A 24,371-nucleotide genomic window follows, 5' to 3' on the forward strand; every position below is an offset into this window, starting at 1 on the left:
GCAGAGATCCTTGTTGAGGTCAGAGGTCTGACATTTTTGTCCACACAGATCAATACTTTCTGCTTTTTGGACCATTCTATGAAAACCCGAGTGATATTTGTGGTATCAAAAAAGTTTTCAAAAAGATTTTGTTCTAGGTAATTTGTGAAAAAGGCTTAAAATAAATTAAAATAAAATATATGCAAACAATGCAAAAGGAAAACTTACAACAATTTGAAGTTATTTTTAAAAACATTCTGCTTGAAAACAAGAATCAGTAATGACGAGGCAAGACAAGTGAATGTTCATATTTAATTGCATGCTGCAGTTTCAACGATTTGGTACAAAATATATCATGCAGCATCGGTCATTTTTAAAAGTGCAAAACGTGTCAAAAATCACCTTACAGATCAGTCCGCGAGCATGCCAAACAGTTACAATCACTTCCATCAAGCTGTCACGGAGATCATTTTTATTTTCATTTTTTCAAAAATAATCTACAAAATATTGGTAGTTAATGTGTTTTCACCCAAACGAGACCAGGAAGAAAATACTTTGTCTTCAAAAAAAAAAAAAAAAAAAAACTTACATCACGTCCACGGATTATACTTAAGGCGTGGAAGGAATAGAAATAACGATCATGCTTGCAGACAGACTCCTAAAGCAATCCTTTTCAGAGAAGGGGAAACCAAAACGAAGCATGAGGTRACAGCTTGTAAACATTGTTGTTACTTTGTTCAAGTTGGCAATATTTAAACCACTCCATACATGTAAGAATCGTTGTAAACGTGTAAACAACKGCCTGGAGTTTACGCACGAACTTTACGCACAAACATTGGTCGTTTAGGAATACTTTCCTGTTGTCATTTGTCGGAAGGAAAAGTAAAGTTCTTTGCATATCGTTAATCTTGACACGCATCAAGCATCCACGACGGGCGCGTCCAGATGCAGATCCTAAAATCCGCACCTGATCCCCATTCTGGGTCTCCCACAGCGCCTGAGCTCTGTCCTCTAGCCGAGCCCAATCATGACAGTTTCCACGTCTTTGGAAGGTCTCCGGTCCTTTACCAGGAAGTTAATCATGCTTTCTGACTTGATCATCAGGTTGCATCCGAGGAAAAAAATGCCAAACATCACGGTGAGCGAGAGGACGCACAGCACCGCGATCTGGACCACACGCATGACAAAGAGTTTGCGCTCATCCTGCAGCAGCACCAGCGAGCCTCCGCCGTCATCGGTCATCACGGTCTCTGAGCTGTTACTTGAATAAGTGTCCAGAGCCCCGGCAAGGGTCTGGCTCCCATTAAACAGCACGCCCTGGGTCATGTTGAAAAAAGAARCATTCATGCTTCCTTGCGGGTTATCAGCAGCGAAAACACGGGGACTCCACTTCAGTGGCGCACGGTCTCAGAACAGAACTTAGAGTCCAGTGAAGATGTTGGTTTATGTGAATCTTCAAACAAAAACCAAGAGGAAGACACAACTACACGCGTTCGAGCTCCAACTCTCCTGCCAGACATTGARATCAGCTACCGCTTTCGTGCGTAATGACCGCCACCACCTCTCCAACCTGCCACAGTCGAATAAAGTCGCATCACTTTCGAACAAAGTAAGTTTTTTTTTTTCAACTCAGTGTTTTTTTTTGTGGTATTTTTTTTTTCAGAAGTTACATGAGTTTTCAAGACAGTGAACAAAGATCGACACAAATGTTTCCCTCCGGTGTAACAAGGTAGTCCCTGTGCGCCTGTGCTCACTGCGAGCGCTCCCTCCGTGGTGCGTTTTAAAGTGATGATGAGGATGAGCTCCCCGCGGAGCGCACCGCCACCCCTCACCGCGGGAGAAGACAGGTGGGCTCCGACTATCAGGTGTGCGTGCGTGTGCGTGCGTGTGTGTGTGTGTGTGTGTATGCACGTTCGAAAGTGAAAGAAAGAGCTAAAGAAGGAACAAAGAAAGAAACTAAGAAATCAAGAAAGGAAAGGGAAAAAATTATACATATTTGTCATTAATTTTGAGAAAGCATTCATGATAGTTTAACATATTTTTATTTTATTTTTTGTATTTCATCAAGTTTAAAACACAGACTTCAATGTATTTTATTACGACTGCATGTGATAAACCAACAAGCCATAGTAGAAATTGTGGAGGGGATTGGCAATCTAACATGGTTTAAACTTTATTTACAAAGAAATAATTGTATAACCAACACATGTTGGTATCTCAATCTTTGAACATTTTACAGAACTCTGTTAAGAGTATGGCACATCTGCAAACYAAGCCATTGTAACCTGACAGCAGGTCGACAAGGTTAGTAAGAGAAGCAGTCAAGAGGTGCATTATAATTCTGGAGGAGCTGCAGAGGTCCACATMTCAGGTGGAAAAACTTGACAACGTAAAAACTGTCAGTTGTGCATGCCACAAATCTGGCCTTTGTGAAGGAGTTACGAGAAGAAAGTTGTTGTTGAACCAAAGCCACAGTTTACAGTTTATAACACATGAATAAACACGTAGAAAGGGGCTCTGGTCAGATAAGAGCAAAATGAAAATGAAAAGTTTTGACCGGCATTCAAAACAAGCATCAGAAAGMTAGCWTTGTGCCTCATCTTGAATATACCATGCTCACTGTATAACATGGTAATGGCAGCATCATTCTGAGTTCATGAGAAAATGGATGACACCTTTTTTAAGGCTAAAAACGTTGCAACAGGAATCYAGAGATACAATCAAATCCAACTGAGAATCCTAAAAATTGACGTTCACAGATGGAATAATGACTGAACTTGAGTCATTTTTAAAAGAACTTATCTTTTTTGGTTTTGATTCAAGAGAACTTGATGTAAATGCAAACTTAATTTTCAGATATTTATTTGTCTACCCCCAAAATAAAATCACATATCATTTTCTTTCAATTTRACTTCTGTGCAACACTTTGTCGGCCCGCTTTATTAAATGCCAGTAAAAATATTTTGGAGTCGGTGGCTTAAAGTTAAAAGATCCGAAATAGATCAAAGGCTTGGAAAATAACTTTAAACTCGTTTGGCTAAAATTTTTGAAACAATATAAACCTAAAGACATGAAAAGAATCAGCTAACAGAATTTAATCTACATTTTAGCTATATAGGCCTCATTTGAAAAGAATCTCACGTATGTCTTGGAATCCAAAACAAATTATGACTGTGAGCTTTAATTTAGCAGTTAAGATTTGAATAATAAGATATCGCTGAACAKCAAACATGTACAATGGCTCCTCTGCCTTTTCAGTGCAAATTGTTTTCCTTTCCAAGCTTCTGCCTGAGATTAAATTGTTGAACAGCAGACATTTCCATAATTACTTTTTGGAAAGTATCACTCAGAGATAACTTTGTCTATGAAGTGCTGCAGGTTTCTGTAAGCGGACTTGACACCCACACAGTTTCAGAAATAAAAAAGAACAACATGTAGTGCAAGTAATGCTATTGTCATAATCAGTAATGGACTTCTACATTTGATGCTAAGTGATGGTAGTGATGCTCTGTTATATGATGGCTTCATACCATGATATAAAGGCTGAATTAGCGTACTTTAAAGCATTTCTTGTTGCTTATTATATTTGAAATAACAGTTGTAAAAAAAAAGAATGATCCCAAATATCTACATTGAACCAGCAGAAATMAAATACATTTAAATCAGAATGAAGTTTTGTGTAATTTCTGAAAAAATTTGCTGCAACGATAAAACAGGCTTATTTCTATTTGTCAAATTATAGCTGGTGCAAAACATTGTTTATTTTCTTTGTTGCCGCAGTTTCAGTAACAAAAGATTGACAGACTGTCACAGATTTGGCTTCGCAGGAACTTTGCAGGACCGCATTGTTTTGRTAAGTTTACCTATTGCAATCTGATCTATAAACTATGGATCCWCAATTTAAAAACCATGATCCCTAACTCACCAAACAGTTTGAACGGAGCTCCATAAGGAAGGAAAACTGAATTTTTTTTTTCTGACACTATCTCAGCATACAACACTGCTTCACTCAGTCAGTTTGTTGAATCCTTTCTAAGAGATGCTCTTGACCCTTACTGGACTTTTCTGGGACACAATGAAACCTTCAGAAGAGCAGCTGAACTTCTCTCCTTGGAGTCTTTGGAAGTAGAGAAGTTGCTGATTTAGCTGCATCGTCATCATCTGTACACTCTGATTGATGACTAAGCCTTTCTTTGAGGCAACAACAAAATAACGAGTTCTAGTATTGCACCTTTTAAAACTGCTATTCTGCTTTTCGCTTCAGTCCTGAGATGAAGATWAGAAGAAGGAAATGGAGGAAGAGAAGTTTTTCTGATTAAATAATTGGGTTATTTAATACTCTAGCTCGTGCTCATTACAACCATAAAACTGCAGCAGTAATAACAGTAAAAATAAATATCTTTACCCATAAAAACTTCAAATTGATGCATGAATTAAAACTAATTTTTTCTCATTTTGTCTGTTTTTCAAATCTCCACCCAAAACTTAAATTATAATTTATGTATGTCATTGAAACAAACATGAGGGCACAGGAACAGTTGGAAAACATAAACAAATGTCAAACTGAACTTCTCATTAATATAAATTGATCTGAAGTTCATGTTTGCGATATTTAAAGAAACAGCTCCGTCAATCACTCTCAAATACCCCTGTGCGACCGCCGAGCTGGCTCTGTCGGATTAATCTTCTGTTTGTTCAAAAACAAAAGGCCACGAAATTTAATTTGGGATGCTCTTGACGTCTGGGTAAGCAGCTTTCAGCCAAGCATGTGTACAAACAATGATTAGCTTCTTCCACAAGTACCTAACTTAAGCCTGGGGGCGGATTGTTGTTAGATAAATTTATTGATGGCTGCAAATAAAAGAAAAAGTACAGCTTTTATCTGTGGTGAAATTAAATCATTCAATCAATCTTTGTAATTAATTATGGCAAATTTATTTGAAGGACATAAATCAAGTTAATAATGGTTGAACAATTATTCGCTGTGGAGTAATTACAGAATGTTGCTTGTACTTACAACAAAAAAAMCCCCTAAAAATATGTAAATTATTTGTGACTGAACCTCTACTATGACTCATATCACAAACACTTGGTGATTATTTTACCATCAGACTCTGCAGAGCACAAAGTTGCGGATTTTCACATAACTGTTGATGATTTGTTGGGGCAAATGTATATGCAGATACTGTAAAAATCATACGAGGCTGCATACATGAACGAGTGTCTGACTTGTTCCTTAGCAACAGAAGACCTGTGAGCTCAGTGACAGATGGTTGGGGAAGTTATTTTAGTTTAATGGAGAAAGACAGGGAGGGAGCAATGACATGCCTTTACTTTGGAGAGATGACGTATCCAAGACACATTGACTAAAAGGGAGTTGCACATGAAATTACAAAARAAAGCAAAGGGTTTGCAGTGTGGTTATATGCATAAGAGGTGATTGTTTGCAGTCGTCCGCAGGTAAAAGAGAAGCCAAAGGATGTCCAAACTGCTCACATTTTCCACTTATTTATTTTTTCTGTTTTTGTAAACAAACACAGCTGAGACCATAAGCAGTTTTTAACATGGTACACATAGGAAGGGAAAAATATATAACTTATGTGTCAGTTTTTAAAGTTTTCTATTGCTTTTTTCTTGTCATTTTGTTTTACAGTGTCACTAGAAACACTCAAACACTGAAACACTAARCATAACTTCTCTAGATGTGGCGTTTCACCGCTTCAAAGTGTTGAAAAGAATACTGGCAAAACAAGATATTATCACAGAAAAAACAAAACATCTCCAAATAATACAAGTTCTTTTTAGATGAACTGTTTTATAACTTTTAACTGTCAATGGCTTTTGTGGCTAATTATTGTACCAACTATGTTCAGTATTACTGCTGTTATCACCAAAAACTCTAGCAATTAGTAATCACTACAATAAAACTTCCTCCAGCTATGAGTCATGTTGCTAGTTTTCAAAGTGTTATTGCTGTAAAAAGCTTAAGCTACATAATCCTATTAGTACATTACCGTCTAAAATGAGTCACGGCACTAAATGAGTTGTGCATGTGAAGTCCCTTCCCAGTGTGAGACCCGTGCAAGCACATAGCTCTTGTGGCAGGTTACCATCAGTTGCTTTATTAGACAGTATTTATGAAGGCTTTCAAACCACAACACCTGTAAATTCACCTTCCCCACTATTACGAACCCATCTTATGCAGCGCCTGATATGGAATAGCGAAATTAGTATCTATGTTGATGATATTTATACGGATTTCCCATTTTAGACATCAACGACAGGAACTGAGCCAAAAGAAACAATTCACCAGTTAGAGATGTTGACGTCAGGACCTGGTTTCCTCAAAGCTTAAAAGCCCACTGTTTACATTTTGAGTCATATATATTTCACTTGTATTCCTATTGAGCATTTAAATTATTTTAAATAAAAACATAAACAACTACTGGAGATATATGTCAGAAAGTTGTATTTCGAGACCAAGAGAAAGACGAGGCGAAGACGTTTGTTTGGAGAAGGGATTTGTTTCCCTCTGTTGTCCTCCCTGAAGGTGCCATCGTTACAGCCAGACCACAGCTCTTCCTGTCAGATCCGGGGTAGACAYGGGGGTGGCCGATGAGCAGTTCTTCTGTGCTCTGAAGTTGATGCGAAGGGGAAAATTTTCCACTCAACATGAGGCAAGTGGCAGCCTAGCAACACAAGCCAAGCAGAGGCATTTGCAGCAACAGAGAAATGCAGTTTGACCCCGCCCCCTGCTCCTCGTCTCGGCTTCTTGCCCGCAAATACATTTCTGGAAAGCACGCCCTGTGTGACGCTCACCTGACATTCTTCGAAGCATCTCCTCTTCGTTGAGGGATTCTTCCCMCGATGGCCCTTCATTAGACAAATCAAAGCAAACCCTGAACTRTAAAGGTTCCTTTGTGACCCGTTCTTCTGCTAAAGAGGACATATGGGGGCAATTAAATGCCAGAGCAAATTAGGGAAAGTGAACTGTGATGTTTTTTTTTAATTTTAGAATCACAGAAAATGTCAAAGGTCAAGTTCTGATCTTAAGGTTTTTGCCAGCTCTGGGAGTCCTAATGAGATGGACTTAAKGCAGCCATTAATTAGTCTAATATAAACTGCTCTGGCACCACAGCAGACTGGTGCCTTGCACTGACACTGCACTAAACAGACATCAGTCATAAAGTTTCTTTAGGCAGATAATGACTTCGCTGCAGAGAGATTTGCACTTCTATTTCAGCCGGCCCGCTTCAAAAGGCTCAAATGAAAATCTGTTTGTTTGAGAAACAGATTTCAAAATTCACAAATCTAATTGAGRATTTTTTTTCTTTCTTTCTTTGTTGCTCAGGCGCACACGGAGCCAGCACCCATTAAAGCTCATTTCCATTTAGACACATCTTCAAATCACAGATTTTTCTCCCCTGGCTCTTTGTTCGCCCTCTTTCATCCAGTTTTTTCTCTTTGAGTCCTTTCTCTGAATCCGCACAGTGCTGTCGCRTGTGAGGACAACCTCGAGGTTTTATCAGGAACAGAAGAACCCTCCTTTTTAATTTCCTTTCCAAGCTAAATGTTAAGTTATTAATGTTTATTTTCTCCTCATATAAACTTTCATCCCCTGGGATTAGGAAACGTAAGCCTYGCATCCAGAGAGGGGCTGCAGAAGGAGGCAGATCGGATTGCGGTGCGTCACAACACAAATACACAATGTCTCAGATCAGCGACGGTTGAGCGCTTCTTATAAGCCCCGCAGACAAATCACCTTAAAAAAAAAAAAAAAAACTCATATCACCCCGCACTTGACCCTCGAACCTGGCAAAGTGGAAAAAGCATAAGCTGGCTGCGGTTAATCAAACACTGATTTTAGTCTGAGATTGATCCTGTTGCGATATTGTCTTCTCAGACTCTGTGAAAAGCTTWAAGGGCTCCAGATAGATCTGTAATGCAGGTCAGGACCCCTTCCATTCTCCCCACATGGCTCCCCCTACTTCCTTCTTGTTCAGTCTTAATTGGCTGCCATCTGACCCAGTCTGGCTTTTTTTTTTATTCAGGACAAGCAGAGCATACAGTACCTCTTCCCAAAATGCCACTGATGTGAGGGGGTGTTCGCTACAGGTGACTTGTGGAGCCAATAGATCCAAATCAGTCATTACTGAAGAGGGATTTTCATCGCTCACAGTGTATTATCTACCTGTGTATTATCCCCGTCCACCTACACCGAAAGCTTGATGCCGGCAGAGCAGTTAACCATTATAGCTTTCCTACTTATTTCTCTATTCCTGTCATTTCTTCTTTGCAGCAGATCTTGGACAAGGGTGGCAGTAACTTAGCAACAGACTGGAGAATAGGAGCAGGCTCATGGATAAAGATTCAATAAATGGGCAAGTGTAGAGATAAGAAGCATTGTCTGCCTCTCTGAGCGCCGCACGCAAACTCCTCCTAAGTTAATTTCTGTGCAACAATTTGAGATTTCATCCAAGTTTCTGTCATTTTTTAACCCCCAACGTCAAACAAATCAAACTTRGATCAAAAAGTGTCAACATGGGGTGCTCCTCTTCCTCCCCCCGCCCATCACCACCACAGATCTTAACTAATTTAAAAAACATTTGACTTTTTCACGTTTCTATTTCATCAAAATTCTAAATGACAGACCAGCATAAAGAAGTTGAGGGAATATATATATATATATATATATATATATATATATTGTTTTTGCTTCTTTTGCATCCAATAAAAATCTAAAACATGTGCCATGCAAATGAACTTTATTTTCTCTTTTAGATTACTTCTTCATGTTATTACAGAAGTATCAGAGACAAGGGGAAATAACCAGGACTAATTATCAAGGGTTCAGTTGCTGATAACACATATCTAATGTTGTCATAATCTATTGAATTTTAAGTTCAGTTTGCTTATGTTGATTATTTTTGTTCCATCTTGTGTTTCATTAATTTCTGTATTCTTGATCATTTGTGTTACTTTTCACTGTACTTCTGTTCTCTGGCTTTTTACACTTGATTTCTATTTGCATATTTACCCATCTGTGTTGCATCCAGTAATAAACTTCCTTCAGTTATTTAGGCTTTTGTGTTTTTCTTTTAAATTTGGGTGCTTAACAGTTTCAGATTATCAAAAAAAAAATACTTCAGACAAGATAACCAGCGTAAATACAAAATGTAGTTTTTCAACTTTTTAACTCGTTTTTCCCAAACAATTGTCCCAATGCTGTAGGCGTTTCTGTCCAGTAGAGGGCAGAGCAGACACACAGCAGAGACCCGGAAACTCATGTGAGATAAATGAAAGTCAGTTTTACACATATTAAACCAGCACCATCAAGTTGTGTTAAGACCATTTTAGGAGTTTTGGTCAATTCTCAATTGAATTTCTAAGCAGAATAGTGGCTATAATCAGGGGGTGATCACTTTCCAATAATATCAACCTGTAATAGTATTAAAGGACAACTTTTGCAATAAGGGAGGAGGCACTTTTACATGGAAATTGTTTCTCTGTATTTTCTGAGAAGAGTGATTCACGTCATGTCTGGGATTAGGATTCTCCTAATCCCAGACATGTTGCATCGTTTCTGCTGCTATTGGCCACATTATCATGATGAGGAAAAAATACGGATGTTTATCTGTCAAAATAACAATAACATWTAGTTACAATTCTTCAACTTCTTTTGAATCTCCTACAACCACGAATTCAAAACAAAATGTTACCCCTGACCTCGGCAGCTTTTACGTTTATTTTACAAATAAAATAGATGATCGACGTTTTCATAGAAATGCCTATAAATAAAACCATGTACGTGTAGAATTATTATTTCATAACAAGTTGCCAAATAATTATAAGTGTGCTGAGATGCGTCTGAGCATGTCATAAAGGCTGCGGTTCCCCTCCATTCTGATGGGGGGGAAGATCTTCAGACGCAACTCTTAAAAGTTGAGAAGAGAACCAGGAACAGCGGATCTGAACGCTGTCAGCCATGGGTTCCTTATTACCCTATTTAGTCCATCTGTTTCTCTTTGCGTCAAACGTTTACGGTAAGATACTTTCCTTTTTTTACTGCATATTATTTCTTTGATWGCTTTCACCTGTTGAGGCGACTTGGCGCTTTTCCGAATTTCAAATTACTATAAATTGTAAGTGTTTAAATTAATGGAACCCGGTTGCTGGCGGGTAGAGTTATAAAACTTTGTCTTCTTAATGWGTATTRAAGGGGGGGGAAGAAACTTTTGGATGACTTAAACAGGACGACAATGTTCGATGCCCCTAAACTTTTCACTTTTCCTTATAAGGGAGTAAAAACAGCCGGGATGCTCTTCAGGGCGAGGTGATCTGCGAATATCAGTGGCACCACAAAAACACTTAGCGGATATTATCAAGAGCTTTATTGGTTTGATTTCGAGTCGGTGATATTAAAACAGGGAAACAAAGTTACATCAGACTTTGTGGTTCGACAGAACTGATTTTAAATTATTAGACTCTGTAGCTCTCCATGACTTTGTGAACAGCTGTATTTATTTATTTATTTATTTATTTACTCCACTCAACATGGAAGCTGATTTAATGTCATATGTTGCCAAAAAAAAAAAAGTATCTGGACACTTCTCGAAGTAATTTATTTAAATGTTTCAGATGATCTTTATTATCATAGATAAAGAAACTCCAGCTCATATAATTTATGCTTTTACACATTCCAGCCTAGGATTCTGACAGGACGCCACCTGTAACATGTCAGAACTCTAGTTACTCTACTCAACAGCTAACTTGYGGTATTATAATTGCTTTTTGCTTGTCCTGTCCAGCTGTGCATGTATATACAGACAGGGAAACAGAAAAAAGCAAGTGAGTGAGTGAGAGAGGTGGGGCGAAAAGTGTCAAGGAAGGGAAGGAGATAAGAACAGCTGAGAGAAAAAATGCTAAATGCAGACTAGSACAACATCCTAGAAGTCTGCTTCTACATTTGCAGAAAGAGAAAAGTGGTATTTTACATAACTGTTAGCTGGGTCAGAGGAGACTGAGGTTCAATGAGCAGATATCGTCAATGTTCTGCWGACTTAGTCAACCAAGCTTCATGCGGCTTTTAGACGACTTAAGGAATAGGGAGGTTTGTGGAACGGGCTGTTGTGTAATTCAAAGCATGAGATGGATTGGGGTTAAGCATGGCACCATCAGACATTAGAGAAACAGAGACTTGTCTTCTGGAGCGCAAATCATGGCTGTCTGTCTGACCATCTTATGATAAGTTTGTGTTTAGCAATTTCCAGGTTTTGGACAAATTTTGGACAAGTACATTTACTCAACTTTGTAGGAAAAAAAATTGGTGGTGGTATGACTGGCCTGCATAGAGTCCTTAGCTCCTTTAGAGCAGAGAGTGTGAGCCATTCTTTCTTTTCCTACATCAGTGTCTGATCTCACAAATGCACATCTGAAGAAATAGTCAAGATTTCTCATAGATATACATCTAAACATTGTAAGAAATTCCCAGATGACTTGAAGTGGTTAATAGAGTCTCAGGTATTCGTATGATTTCCAAATTTTGCACAAACCAACGCAATAGGTGTCCCTAAAATAAAAAAAACCTCAAAAAACTGATGTTCAAGATCCAAAGAGCAGTTTGCGTTTTGTCCCCATATTCTCACACATTTAATAAATTGGRTAAGAGGAGAAAACAAACCTTTTCAGATYTTTATGAGTTTACTGATGTTTGTGCTTTAAAYGTAAAATAATTCCATTGCGTAAATGTTTCTTTGGTTTTACTTTCACAGGCTCCAACATATGCACATCTCGTGGAGTCACCACTTGTCGAGAATGTCTTGTTGTTCATCCTAGCTGTGCATGGTGCTCTGATCAGGTACAGATGTCCACGTTACCTTGCAGCAATGTTGATACTCTGCTGTTTTGTATGATGGATAAAAACTAAGCAGTGCATAGCCGTAGAGCAGATGGAAAAGCACGTGTAGTTTTTTTTTCTGAATTTCTTTTTAACCAAAAAATCTGAAAGGTGTGGAGAGCTTTTGAGTTTAGTTGAGTCCCCTTGTCAAAATAGATGTAGACGACAGAGGAAAGATCAAATAATATAAMGCAAGAAGTTTCTTGTGAATATGCAAAACGTTATATTGGTATTAAACATGTGACCTTAATCCACCATGTACAGAGTGAAACATGGTAGTGTTAGCATCACRATGTGGAAATGCATTACTTGAGAGTTGATAGGATGACAGATAGAGGCTGTAACAGGTGTAGCCAGATTATAGTTTAATTACTTGTTGCCTGATTGATTAGCTGAACATGGGAAAAACTATAAATGGAATTATTAAATAGGTGGGATTAAAAGTTAGATCCATGATATGCAAATCTTCCCATCTGCTCCAGCTCCTCAGTATAAGTTCCCATCTGTCTCAGCCACTGCTCACACAAAGGATCAGCTCTTGRTCCATGATATCATCACTCAGGTGTGTGTAGTAATGCACACACCACATTAACACACAACGTTAATGTGGATCCTGCYTTATAAGCTTTGAGTTAAAGTCCGGGCCAAACAGTAAGAAATACAAGAAAAAGAGAATATTCAGGATCACTGATTAATTCCTGCTTATGAGGCTTTTGGAAGCAACTTTCAGGTTACAGTAACCAAATAGAATATTTAAAAAATCATAAATAGAGACCCCCTCAGTTGAGTTAGAATAAAAGTCACACTTCCCAGCTTCATTTCATCTTGTTTGATTTTTGACTCTCTACACCACGTATTGGATGCTTTTCAGGTGTTTGGGATGGGAAGATCCAGTTTATCTCGCTGTGACCTCAAAGAAAACCTTGTTAAAGGAGGGTGCAGCGCTGCAGCTATAGAGTTTCCCACCAGCACCTTGGAAATTCAGCAGAACAATCCTCTCAGTGACAAGGCGTCGTCTACAGCTGATGTAACTCAAATCAGGCCTCAGAAACTCCGCCTGGCATTAAGGATAGGTGTGTTGATCTTAAAAGCTACACAGAAATGATAAAACATACTCAGAATGCACTGGAGCTAAACTTACCCTGCTTTCTTTTTTCACCCAGGTGACACCAAGCGGTTCACAGTGACTGTGAAACAGGTGGAGGATTACCCCGTGGACCTCTACTACTTGATGGATCTCTCATATTCAATGAAAGATGATCTTTCAACATTGCGAACCTTGGGCAACAAGCTTGCTGAAACAATGGGCAAAACGACTAGTAAACTGCAAATGGGATTTGGAGCATTTGTGGACAAGACCACTTACCCTTACATGATTACCTACCCTAAGGAGGCAATTAAAAATCCTTGTGTTGGGTATGTGGTGTCATTGAATGTTTGTGGTTTGCATAGGAGATGAATTACAGTCATTAAGTTTTCTCTCYATAAGTGTGGGCAATGGAAGAGGATTAGGACCACCAAAAATAAACAAATTAAATAAAATTCTGACTTCCATCCATCCATCCATTTTCTTTCACCCTTGTCCCTCAGTGGGATCGGGAGGGTTGCTGGTGCCCATCTGCAGCTAACGTTCATGGAACCTGGACGACCTGTCCAGGTTCCGGACAGGCCGCCAGTCTGGGCAACACAGAGACACACAGGACAAACAACCATGCACACACACACACTCACACCTAGGGRCAATTTGGAGAGGCCAATTAACCTGACAGTCATGTTTTTTGGACTGTGGGAGGAAACCGGGGTACCCGGAGAAAACCCACGTATGCAYAGGGAGAACATGCAAACTCCATGCATGGAAGTTTGCGGGGCCGGGAATCAAACCCAGAACCTTCTTGCTGCAAGGCAACAGATCTGCCAACTGCGCCACTGTGCAGCCCCCTGACTTGAATCTCTGAATTCTAACTTTAAACTCAGAATCAGAGTTGATTTTAAGTTGTTTATGCACCAAAAGGAAAAACTGGTCTCAAAACTCAAACTTACCAAGCAAATTTGGAACAGGTTCTCAATGTGTATAAAGTGCAGGTTTACAAAACAAGGAAGAAACAGTTATGTGGTTATTTTCATATAATAACAACCTAATTAAAGAATGTTTGAGATTAGTCGGAATACTTTTATTCTTTTCTCATTGGTCCTAATCCTCTTCCGTCAAATTCAGACGTCTGAAAACTTGAATTTGAACTTTCTAACTTCCGTTCTGTGTGTCTATGAACAGAATTAACGACCAGTGCCAGGCTCAGTTTGGTTTCAAGAACGTGCTGTCGCTGACAGAGAAGGTGTCTCGCTTCACTGAGGAGGTGCAGAAACAGAGTGTGTCCAGAAATAGGGATGGTCCAGAGGGGGGATTTGAGGCTATCATGCAAGCAATGGTGTGCAAGGTAAGATGAAAATATACTCTTCAGAGACTGCCGTTCAGACTTCAACACTGTGATTAATTCGGCTTCGTGTCCGACATTTTTCTGCGTTAGGACAAGATCGGATGGCGTCCAGATGCCTCACATCTTCTGGTGTTGACCACCGACGCCAAATCTCACCTGGCCCTGGATGGACGCATAGCTGGCATCGTTCAGCCCAATGATGGAGAGTGTCACCTCGACGATGACAATTATTTCAACAAATCCACTGTGCTGGTATTAAAGAATAACTAAGACGATAAGCAAAAGTTGAACATTAAATTATGAACTATTGTAACCCCTGTGTTTTTCAGGACTATCCTTCCTTGGGCCTAATAACAGATAAGATGTCTGAAAACAACATCAATTTAATTTTTGCTGTGACCAGTAATGTCGTGCCCCTTTACCAGGTAAAAAAATACAAATATTTTAATATTACAAGAAATAATAAAAAAACTATTTATAATCAATATGTTATTAATTTTAGGAATACAGTCAGCTGATTCCAGGCACAACTGTGGGAACGCTATCTATTGACTCTGGGAATGTCATCCAGCTGATTAAAGATGCCTATGAGGTACAAGTATATTTTCAGGGCAGAGGTTGTGCTACAACTGGAATAAATACATGGCTGTAAAAACAAACAAAATTCCCACCTTTCTTGTCTTTGACGTTTTTGTCACACTTCAGCATTTCAGATCTAAAGAAAAAAAAAACGCAAAATACCAATGTGGCCCCACATGACGAGCAAATTGCACCCGTTAATAACCCAGTCATTAACTGTATATAACAGCATTTTCTGGAAAGCTGAGTTTCATTAGCGACACCCAGGCCTCATTACTGCCTGTCCTGTGAAATCAAGGAATCGGTTAGATAATCAGACAGCATGAAGCTCTCTGAAAGATCTCTAAAAGCAGTACTCCATGCCTAAATCTAATTACATTTATTTGAGGAACAAATACACTTTACATACACAATAATGATAAACTGACAGGAAATCCTTATGTGTGCAGAAAATTCGCTCTAAAGTGGCGCTGGAACTTTTGGGAGTCCCAGAGGAGTTGAATCTCTCCTTTACTGCTTCTTGCCTCAATGGAGAGGTGATTCGTGGACTCAGCTCCTGCTCTGGTTTGAAGATCGGGGACACAGTATGTATTATTTACAATTTTTAGACTATATAGAGTACGTTGCATCAGTTTACCTGCATATGTTTTTCTTTCATTAAATACATTTTTCTCCCTAGGTGTCTTTCATTGTGGATGCTCAGCTCCGCAGCTGCCCCAAAGAGAAGAGCCGCACTTTTACCATCAAACCTCTGGGCTTCAAAGATTCGCTGGAGGTGACGGTAGACTTTGCTTGTGGCTGTGACTGTGAGGCCAAGGCAGTACCCAAGAGTCCAGTGTGCAGCAATGGCAACGGGACCTATGAGTGTGGAGTTTGCCAGTGTCACCAGGGCCGACTGGGCTCGCTCTGCGAGTGTTCGCAGGAGGAATATCATCCGTCCGACGATGCCAACTGCCTCCCAAATTCTAACAGCTCGATATGCAGTGGGAGAGGAGACTGCTTGTGTGGACAGTGCTCCTGTCACTCAGTTGGGTTTGGTCAGATCTGGGGAAAGTACTGCGAATGTGACGATTTCAACTGTTTGCACTTCAAAGGAGCTCTTTGCTCTGGTGAGTATGTGCAAGTTTTCCTTTAAGTGTTTTAGTAAGGTGGAGGAGTTGTCCTTGAAGTTTTTAACAATTTACAGGGTTGCCTTTTATACAGCTGACAGTCTTTTGGCAGATAATAGTGAGTCTAATTTACTCTTGGCTGATTAGTGTTGACTCACGGCTCACCCTTGCACTGGAATAAGTTAAAGAAATCAACCATACATGAATGGTCTTTTCGGGGACCTAGCAAGGTCATGATCAATTTTAAAGGCTTCCTGGGCTATTGCCACATCCTGGATTGGTCCTAAAGACTCCAACCAGGGCCTGGCCTATGGAAATAGGATTTGTTGTAGGATCGTYAATGGGCTGCAAAACATCATGCATGCACAAACTCATACCAAAGGACATTTAACAGTCCCCAATAACTGGAATACCTTGASAAAGGGAGAACGTGCAAATGCTTTGCAGCAATAAACTGAATCTCATTATGGGTTGTTTGTGCGTAGAGTTTATATGTTCCCTGGTGTATCTGCTCCACAAACATGACTTTTTTTCTTTTTTAGTCCATGTTGAGTTTAGTGTGATTGTGCATGGATGTCTATCCTGTGTGTTTCTGTATGGACTGGTGATCTGTCCATACTGTAAGGACAAGTGAGTATACACCATGAACGGATGGACACATTCTTGTCTTGCTTAGTCTGTAACAAAGTCAAAAGACACTACAGTCACAACAGGTTCCACTCAAATTAACATTCCACCTGTAAAACAAACTCAGTCACTGGGAGAAACAACTCAAACAGTTGTTGGAGTTGCCTTAGCCTAGAATTTAAACGTGATAATTGAGGTGAAAAATGACTGAAAATAATTTGTTTGTTTTTTTGTCAACTGACGCTAAGTTCTTTAAACTTAGGGTTTAAAGAACAGTATTTACACACTCATGGCTTGATCTGATTAAATATTTCTACTTTTATCTTAGTAAAATTAAGGAAAAACTTTTATGGAAAAAACTCACTGATTTATGTACTCTTATCTGAGCTGAGATTATTTCTCTTCTGAAATCTGTAACCCTGTTGCAAAAGCATTTAAACACTTCCCCTAACCGCACTCATTTTTGAACATGGTACAACATAGCACGGTGACATGTTGCATCTTAACCAATAATCTAGGTGATGTTTAACAGAGTGTTATTACACTGTTAAAGCTTTTTTGTGTGTGTCATTTCGGAGTTGTGTGAATCAGGAAAGATCTTTCTGCCCTTCCTTTCCTTTCCCGTCTCCTTAGGTTTTAACTTCTTCTTTCTGCTCTGTAGACATAACTGGATGAGTTTACATCATTTTTCTTGTTACCTAACTGGAAAAAATCAAAGGGTTCACATTTCAAATGCATATGAAGTCTTTCCTTGTTTACAAATACCCGTAAATAATTACATACCTACAGTAATTGAGTATATGACCATAAACGGCACAACTCTCAAGTGTTTATGTGAGACTTCAAGTGTTTTTATTTTTATAGTCAGTTGCTGGTGCCAGGATATGACTGTGTTCTTGCTAAATAGCTTCATGTTGTGCTTTAACATCCCATGACAAGTCTGCACAGCTCAGCTGAAGACATAACAGTTGCATTTGTCTTCAGGTGATCTATTGTAATAGTTTGGGTATGTACGGGTTGAGTATTAGCAAATTAGGAAATTCCTCTTTGACTAGGCTAACAGCCTAGTCCAACAATCAACAGCAGCTAGATTGTTTTGCTGATTTTCTGTTAATGTTGAGAACATACATTGTTAAGCATATTTAAGACAGAGTAACTATTTGATTTACAAAAGGAGTTTAAAATCAATGAAAAGCATTTAGTTGAGCCTGCAACCAAACAATCCCCAAACCAATTTCACACATACATAACATCAGCCAATTTTAATTAGAAATTTTTAAGCCAACTGGGGCTTTTCATTTTCCAGATCTCATTCAGAAACACTGCTTATAAAAAAATTATATACTCACCGTCATTTCATTAAATATGCAATGCCCAAAYTATTAAAGGAGTTTGACTGATTTCCTAATGTTTCAACTGCTTGTTGCAATTCCTATTACTCATGAAATACAAAGTAAATTCATGTGATTGTGGCTAAAAAGGATATTTTTAGCCATAGGAGCCCCGCCCCAATAATTCCACAATAATACATTTAATAGTAATAACTTTTAGTGGTCATCATCTAGACACCCCGTAAAAAAAAGTTTGGATTTTATGTCTAAAGCTCTGTACACTTAAATGAATGCTTACACATATGACTGCATTAAGATAATCAATTCCCTTCAGTTATTTCTAACTGAAGGGAACCATATGTGGTTGTTTGATAGGTAATATTGTAACAAGAGCTCTTTAAAGTGGCAGCTGTTGTCTGTGGTGAGCTGAGACGCTTCCTCAAACATGATGTCATCTTTTAAAGAGCCTCCACTAGTGAGTGGTCTTTGCTGACTTTTAGTGCAGCTCATTTACACTCACAAAGCTGCAACCAGAGGACAACTACCCACTGTGCTTTGGAACAATGCATTCGTCTTAGTGTTATTATAATGCTTCCTTTATAGAGCTGATGTCCCACCGCTTCAATTCTTGGCTCAGGGCGAAAAGAAAACATCGTTGATATTTTTTTGTGGCAGTATATTTTTTTCCATCGCTGAGGGCAGTGGGTCAGAACAGGAGAGAGCACGTATTGCTCCGGGGCCCGTAAATATGAGGAAAGAGAGAGCAGGAAAGTTTGCATTCCGCTGCAGGCAGCTCCTCTCCTCCCTTTCTGCAGAATGAAGCTCTGTTTTATTGCCCCTGTCTGTTTCCCTGTTCTTGACTTTTGTTTTTTTTGTTTGTTTTTTTTACTGTGACAACCCTCTTCCTTAAATTTCTTCAAAATGATGTAAAACCTTTAAACTTCCTTTTAAGTGTAGCACTGTTTTGCACAAAAACATGCATTGACTTTTTCATGCGTACTGTCTGTGTTGCGTTTTAATCTCTTCGTTATGTGGATCAGCACACCGGAGGTGGCTCTGCTCAGAAACTGTTAACCACAGTCACCACAGGTAACCATGAGCATAAAAAAACACTGAAGAAGAAGCTGCAGTAAGTAGGGTGCAGGCGCTGTTGTTTTGTTGCATTTACAGCAGAGGATGGTTTCTCTTTGAGCTGTTGAATCAGAGACCCTTGGACTATGTGTAACATTCCAGGATCAGTGACTTCCGGCATTGTGATCCAGCTGCACTGTGACTCACACGTTATCCAGAAAGAAATCCTGTTTKGTCAGACTTCAGTCACCAGATCTCKKCCATTGTTTCTGAGGTTGCCTAACGTCCTGATGCAGTGTCTGCCATTGTTCACCAAGAAAAGCTGACTTCAAGATCCTGTCAGCAAATAGTTGAAGCGCTGGAGCAATACTTTGCGCTTCTTATGCTTCTGCGCTCTGAGGGTGCATTTAATATGACTACCTGCCAAATAATGAGCTTAGAATGAGTAACAACAAAAAGGAAACCCACGCAACGAATTTTATGAACATGTCTTTTTCCAAGTGGAAACAATTAGCCAGCAACTTTTTAAACAGATAAAGGGAAACTCATTAAAATGCTGATTTTTCTTTCATTTATGGAAGAACTAATTAATTACAACCAGTATCTTTGTTGTCTTTCACGGCTGAAATGACAGTTAGGTTCTCTTTGCTACTAATTGGTGATTATAGTATTACAGATTCAACTAAAGCATCGTTCGTTGGTCTTCACATTTGCTCGTGCAACATGTTTTCAAAGACACACAGGAAAGAAGCTCGTTAACACAAAAACAATAAAACTACACTCTCAGACGTCTGAGAACACTGCAGTGACTAAACCCTAATGTCTTGATGGCTCACAAGTGTGTACTAAGAAATGTAGTAATACATAATCCAGCACACTTAAATACAGGGTACTTAAGAGAGTCGGTGATTAACTTTACAATTAAGAAATTTGTATTTCGCAGGTTTTGTTTGTTTAGCCTCACCCATGAGATTAAAACTTAAAATGGGCTCAACATAGTGTAGAACAGCCCATGGAACTCACTGCTACTAATAGGTGAAAATGCAAACAGATCAGAGTCAGGAAGTAGATAACCATATCGTGCTATTTTTAGTGTTCCTTTTAAAACACGACAAGTGATAGTTCTGGTGGTGCTACGCATTAGAGTCCGCACAACTTGTGAGGAAACATGAAAAGCTTAATTATAAAGGACTGTTTGCATTACAATTACTCACGCTGAATTGTTTGCATTTTCTAATAGTGAGTTTTGAAGAAGTTTCCCTCCTTTCGTTCTGACTCACTGAGTGCAGAGGAAAGATATGGATCTTCTCCATCCGTTTGGCTATTTCTGTGCAGCAGCCATTTCCCGACGATGAACACACATTTACTGTAATTCAATGTCATGTTCTCCTCTTTCTCCCATTTTAAGTGGATACTGGCATTTATGTCAAATTGTATATTTGGATCAGAGTAAAGAAAGACATATTGTTTTAATTATAAGATCCTAGACCGCACATACACATGCATTAAGAATGCAATAGTTAACTTTCTTTTATAGCTGTTACAAGAGCCAAAATGTGTAGCAATAGATATATATATATTTATTTTCCCCTACTGAATAAATGTACTTATAGAGCTGTGAAAATGTATTTTCCCTCTGATAGATTTTCTTCTACATTTTTGTCACCCTGAAGAATTTAACATCATCAAGCGCCATGATAACCTGAACCAAATTCTGTTTTAAAATTAAGATTTTATTTTAAAATGAATACAAAGTTAAACAATTGGTGCTAGTGCTGTGTGAAAACATAAAACTGACAACTGGCAACAAATGACATCAAATGTTTTTGCTCGCTGGCAGTGAGTCTGTAGATTGCCGTGAAGGAATTTTGATCCACTCAACTTTGTCACGTTGTTTTAACACAAGCAGATTGTTGGGTTCCTTATCATTAATGGTCTATTTAAGGTTCACAACGGATTGGAGCCAAACTGTTCCTGCTGCTTCCAAGAATAAGCAACATGTCTTCACTGTTCACACGAAAGCAGAATGAACTCGCAGATGAACCAGAAATAAAATGACGTCAAAACATAAAGTTATTTTGACAAATTAGCTAAAGTAATTTCAGCTCATCAAGCTGAATCGAGCTGACGCGTCCGTTTCCGTTTCCCTCAGATCACGGGAAGTGTAACTGTGGGTTCTGCCAGTGCGACGCTGGCTGGAAAGGAGACAACTGTAACTGCACCACCCGCACAGACACCTGCTTGTCCAGCTCAGGGCTGCTGTGCAGCGGCCGGGGTAACTGCGAGTGCGGGGTTTGTCAGTGCACTCAACCCGGCGCCTTTGGAGACACGTGTGACAGGTGCCCCACCTGCCCTGACGCCTGCACGATAAAGAAGTAAGTAAATCATTTAAGCTCCACACTGGTTTTTGCCATAACATCTCCAAATCTATGAGTTATATATGTGGCCATTGTGTTGTTGCTGCATGAATATCACAGATTGGCTTTTCAGTCGCAGCATCATTGCTCTTTGGATTTCGACTTGCTTACGGTGCCCTGTGCATATTTATTTTTATCTTTTACTTATTTCTCGACATCCAACATGGAACTGAATATAAACACTTGCACAACATGGGTTGCCATTTTAATACCTCTGTGATAGTTTGGATTTCCTACCATATGCTGCAGCTAATGGTAGGAAATCCATTAGCTGCATCAATAGTTCCATTGATGGATGGACGGACGGATGGACGCTGCAGCTAAAGCATTGAAGTTTAAACCAGCTGTATTGCATAAAGCTGAAGGTGTCCTGTTGATGCTTGCAGGCAGTGTGTTGAGTGTCAGCATTTCAAAAGAGGACAGTACATCAGTGACAACAGCTGCAACAGAATCTGCAAAAATGAAATTCAAATTGTGGACCAGTTGAGTCAGAAAATGGATGGGAATGTGGGTGAGTACTCTCTCTGGTCCCATTTTTTACGCGACCCTGGGCTGTTGTGGTCGTGTCGTGTTGTCGCATTCCTTCACTTTGCATGAATTTCACCCGATTACGTCTGAACTACCTTGCTGACCTACGCAAATCGCTGTTTTTAATGAAAAGCTTTGCCTCACTTGGTTATTTTTAAATGGGCCTGTTCTTTTTTTTTCTCCTGGTAGAATTCCAACAACACACTGCGGTGAACTGCTCCTACAAAGACGAGAACGACTGCATCGTGAGCTTCCAGTATTATGAGGACAAAACTGGCAAATCTATCTTGTATGTGGTGAAAGAGCCAGGTACTGTGAAATATTTTGGTGTTTATTAGGAATTTAAGCTGTCAGAGAATCAAAATTATTACTTAGGTACATGAGGACAGAAGATCCTGATGTATTTCTGGTTAGGCACAGTGTGTGCATTTAGGAATGTGTTATTGTATAAAGAACACCTCTCAGAGTTGGTCACACATCTAGACGGTGCAGCGCCACAATAATGAGAGAACACAAATGGGAATCGGAAAGTTTCTGAAAGTATCTGTTTCTCAGAGTGCCCCGAGGGTCCTGACATCCTAGTGGTGCTCTTGGCGGTGGCCGGAGCCATTCTGCTCTTGGGTCTTGTTGGTTTGCTCATCTGGAAGCTGCTGATTACCATCCATGATCGCAAAGAGTATGCCAAGTTTGAGGAGGAGAGATCCAAAGCCAACTGGGATACGGTAAGCATCAAAGATGCCAGACTGTGTAGAACCTCCCAACTGACAAACACACTTTTGAATCCAGTTCATTTATTTTTGCGTGTTCCAGGGTAACAATCCTTTGTACAAAGGAGCCACTTCCACTTTTACCAATGTAGCGTTCAGAGGAAACTAACATCTGGATCCGGCGAGGAAATAATTCAGGGCTTGACAACGTTGATGGAATGGGAGGAAGATCTTTTATACTTTCAATAGACTGGCTGCTGATGTGTTGCTGTCAACAGTTCAACGTGACGATTCTACACAATGTAAAACATTACAAACTATTAATATGAGTCACAAGCTGTTCGCTCTAAGACATTTTGGTTTTTAGGAGGGTAAATTTTCTGCATATTTTATATGGACTATGGACTCAGGTTTTCAGGTTGCGCTTAAGTGAACTGCTGTTTAAGTTTTCCAACATGTGTGTTTATTTTTAGAAAGGTGTTTTCATCTCTACTGTAGTTGTCAGGAGTTTTTTTGTACTTCTATTGTGAAAATTGTTGTTGGGCAAAATGAATGTAAAACTGCTATGTTTAATTATTAAGCCTCGTTTCTGTTGCATTTATGTATTTGGCTTACAGTGATGCCTGGGGTATGGATTGTATTTTAAATATAAACCAGTGGTGGTGCATCATTCATGCATGAACAGTTTTTTTTTTTGTTTGTTTTTTGCTTTTTATGTTTTGCGTTTGCACAAATGCGTTACTCAGCGCATTTTAAATTTATATTATATTTAGTATTTGGGCGTTTTACATTTTTTAAAGTTTATATTTAAAGAGCCTTTGGGTAATTTAAATGGGACGTAATGCTACAATCTCTGGTGCATTTTGGTTTTATGTCTGTCTTTTGCACAATTGAAACTGCTTTCTCACTGATGCTTTTTCACTGATGTTTGACCAGTTTTTTTGTTACATTTGGGAAACTTATAGCGTTTTGTGACTCGTAAGATGTTCTTTCTAAAATGTCAGAGAGATTTTTTAAAGATCAAACACTAGATGATCTTTAAGACTCTTATTTGTCATCCACAGCATCTTAGAAAAGAAATAGTCAGATTCAGTTTGTTTACTTAGTACCAATAAATGCTTTTGAGGAATTCTGAAAATGGATTCTTCTTTATTCATTCACTTTGTTCCTGCTTTCTAACACGTGCCTATTTTCAACAACATTCACTCAACATGCTGCATCACTTTTGTCATTTTGTAATGCTTCTTGCTTCCTAAGCCTCTGCTTAGACGACAACGTTCACATGCCTGGACTGTCTTGATAAATCGGATACAGACTGATTAAACAAGATAATTTTCTCTCTTCCATGTAGATGAGGGAAGCGCATAGGCATAGGAAGCAGGTGGGACGGGGGGAACATGTCCCCCGCAATATTGAAGAGAGTCACATTCGAACCCCCCAATAATTTCACCTCAGTTGCGAAGAATTTTAAAATCTTCCACTCGCATGCTTTAATTTTGAAGGCCCACAACAGCGCATTAGCAGAGCGCTTCCTTCACACACACCCCCCACCCCTCTGAATGGCTCAGAATAAAGGCAGCAGCAGACAGAGAAACTCAGTTTGAATCATGTAAACGATCTGTCAGAAATTTTGCCATGAATATCGCTCGTTTATAACATCTTGTCAGTTTATTTTCATATATAGACCTAAAT

At 39.2% G+C, this 24,371-nt stretch overlaps 2 protein-coding genes across 4 annotated transcripts; one reads left to right on the forward strand and one right to left on the reverse strand.

Annotated features, from left to right (window-relative positions):
* Positions 1–272: 272 nt before the first annotated feature.
* On the reverse strand, positions 273–1,352 carry rprml (reprimo-like). The gene has a single exon (XM_008417011.2). The coding sequence runs from the start codon at positions 1,324–1,326 to the stop codon at positions 991–993; it is 336 nt and encodes a 111-aa protein (XP_008415233.1). The 5' UTR covers positions 1,327–1,352; the 3' UTR covers positions 273–990.
* Positions 1,353–1,740: 388 nt separating this feature from the next.
* Positions 1,741–23,839, forward strand: itgb3a (integrin beta 3a). 3 transcript variants are annotated; one of them, XM_017306429.1, is made up of 15 exons: positions 1,741–1,826; positions 11,751–11,836; positions 12,747–12,948; positions 13,039–13,291; positions 14,148–14,310; positions 14,401–14,562; positions 14,640–14,735; positions 14,813–14,902; positions 15,339–15,473; positions 15,569–15,998; positions 21,180–21,402; positions 21,831–21,955; positions 22,162–22,281; positions 22,528–22,694; positions 22,783–23,839. In XM_017306429.1, exons 3-15 carry the CDS (start codon positions 12,756–12,758, stop codon positions 22,846–22,848), a joined length of 2,223 nt encoding a protein of 740 aa, XP_017161918.1. In that variant the 5' UTR covers positions 1,741–1,826; positions 11,751–11,836; positions 12,747–12,755; the 3' UTR covers positions 22,849–23,839. The 3 variants fall into 3 exon arrangements, with proteins under 3 accessions (XP_017161918.1, XP_017161917.1, XP_008415232.1); XM_017306428.1 differs by having other exon boundaries at positions 1,772–1,844; XM_008417010.2 differs by lacking the exon at positions 1,741–1,826 and adding an exon at positions 9,850–10,022.
* Positions 23,840–24,371: the final 532 nt, after the last annotated feature.

Source organism: Poecilia reticulata, linkage group LG8 (genome assembly GCF_000633615.1).
Source record: "Poecilia reticulata strain Guanapo linkage group LG8, Guppy_female_1.0+MT, whole genome shotgun sequence".
Lineage (NCBI taxonomy): Eukaryota > Metazoa > Chordata > Actinopteri > Cyprinodontiformes > Poeciliidae > Poecilia > Poecilia reticulata.

Excerpts from the sequence above, each read along its gene's own strand:
- itgb3a (XM_008417010.2), top strand. The coding sequence starts at position 9,965 with ATGGGTTCCTTATTACCCTATTTAGTCCATCTGTTTCTCTTTGCGTCA. Across the intron at positions 15,474-15,568 it reads GTTTGAAGATCGGGGACACA|GTGTCTTTCATTGTGGATGC; the intron begins GTATGTATTATT and ends TTTTCTCCCTAG. Across the intron at positions 15,999-21,179 it reads CAAAGGAGCTCTTTGCTCTG|ATCACGGGAAGTGTAACTGT; the intron begins GTGAGTATGTGC and ends CGTTTCCCTCAG.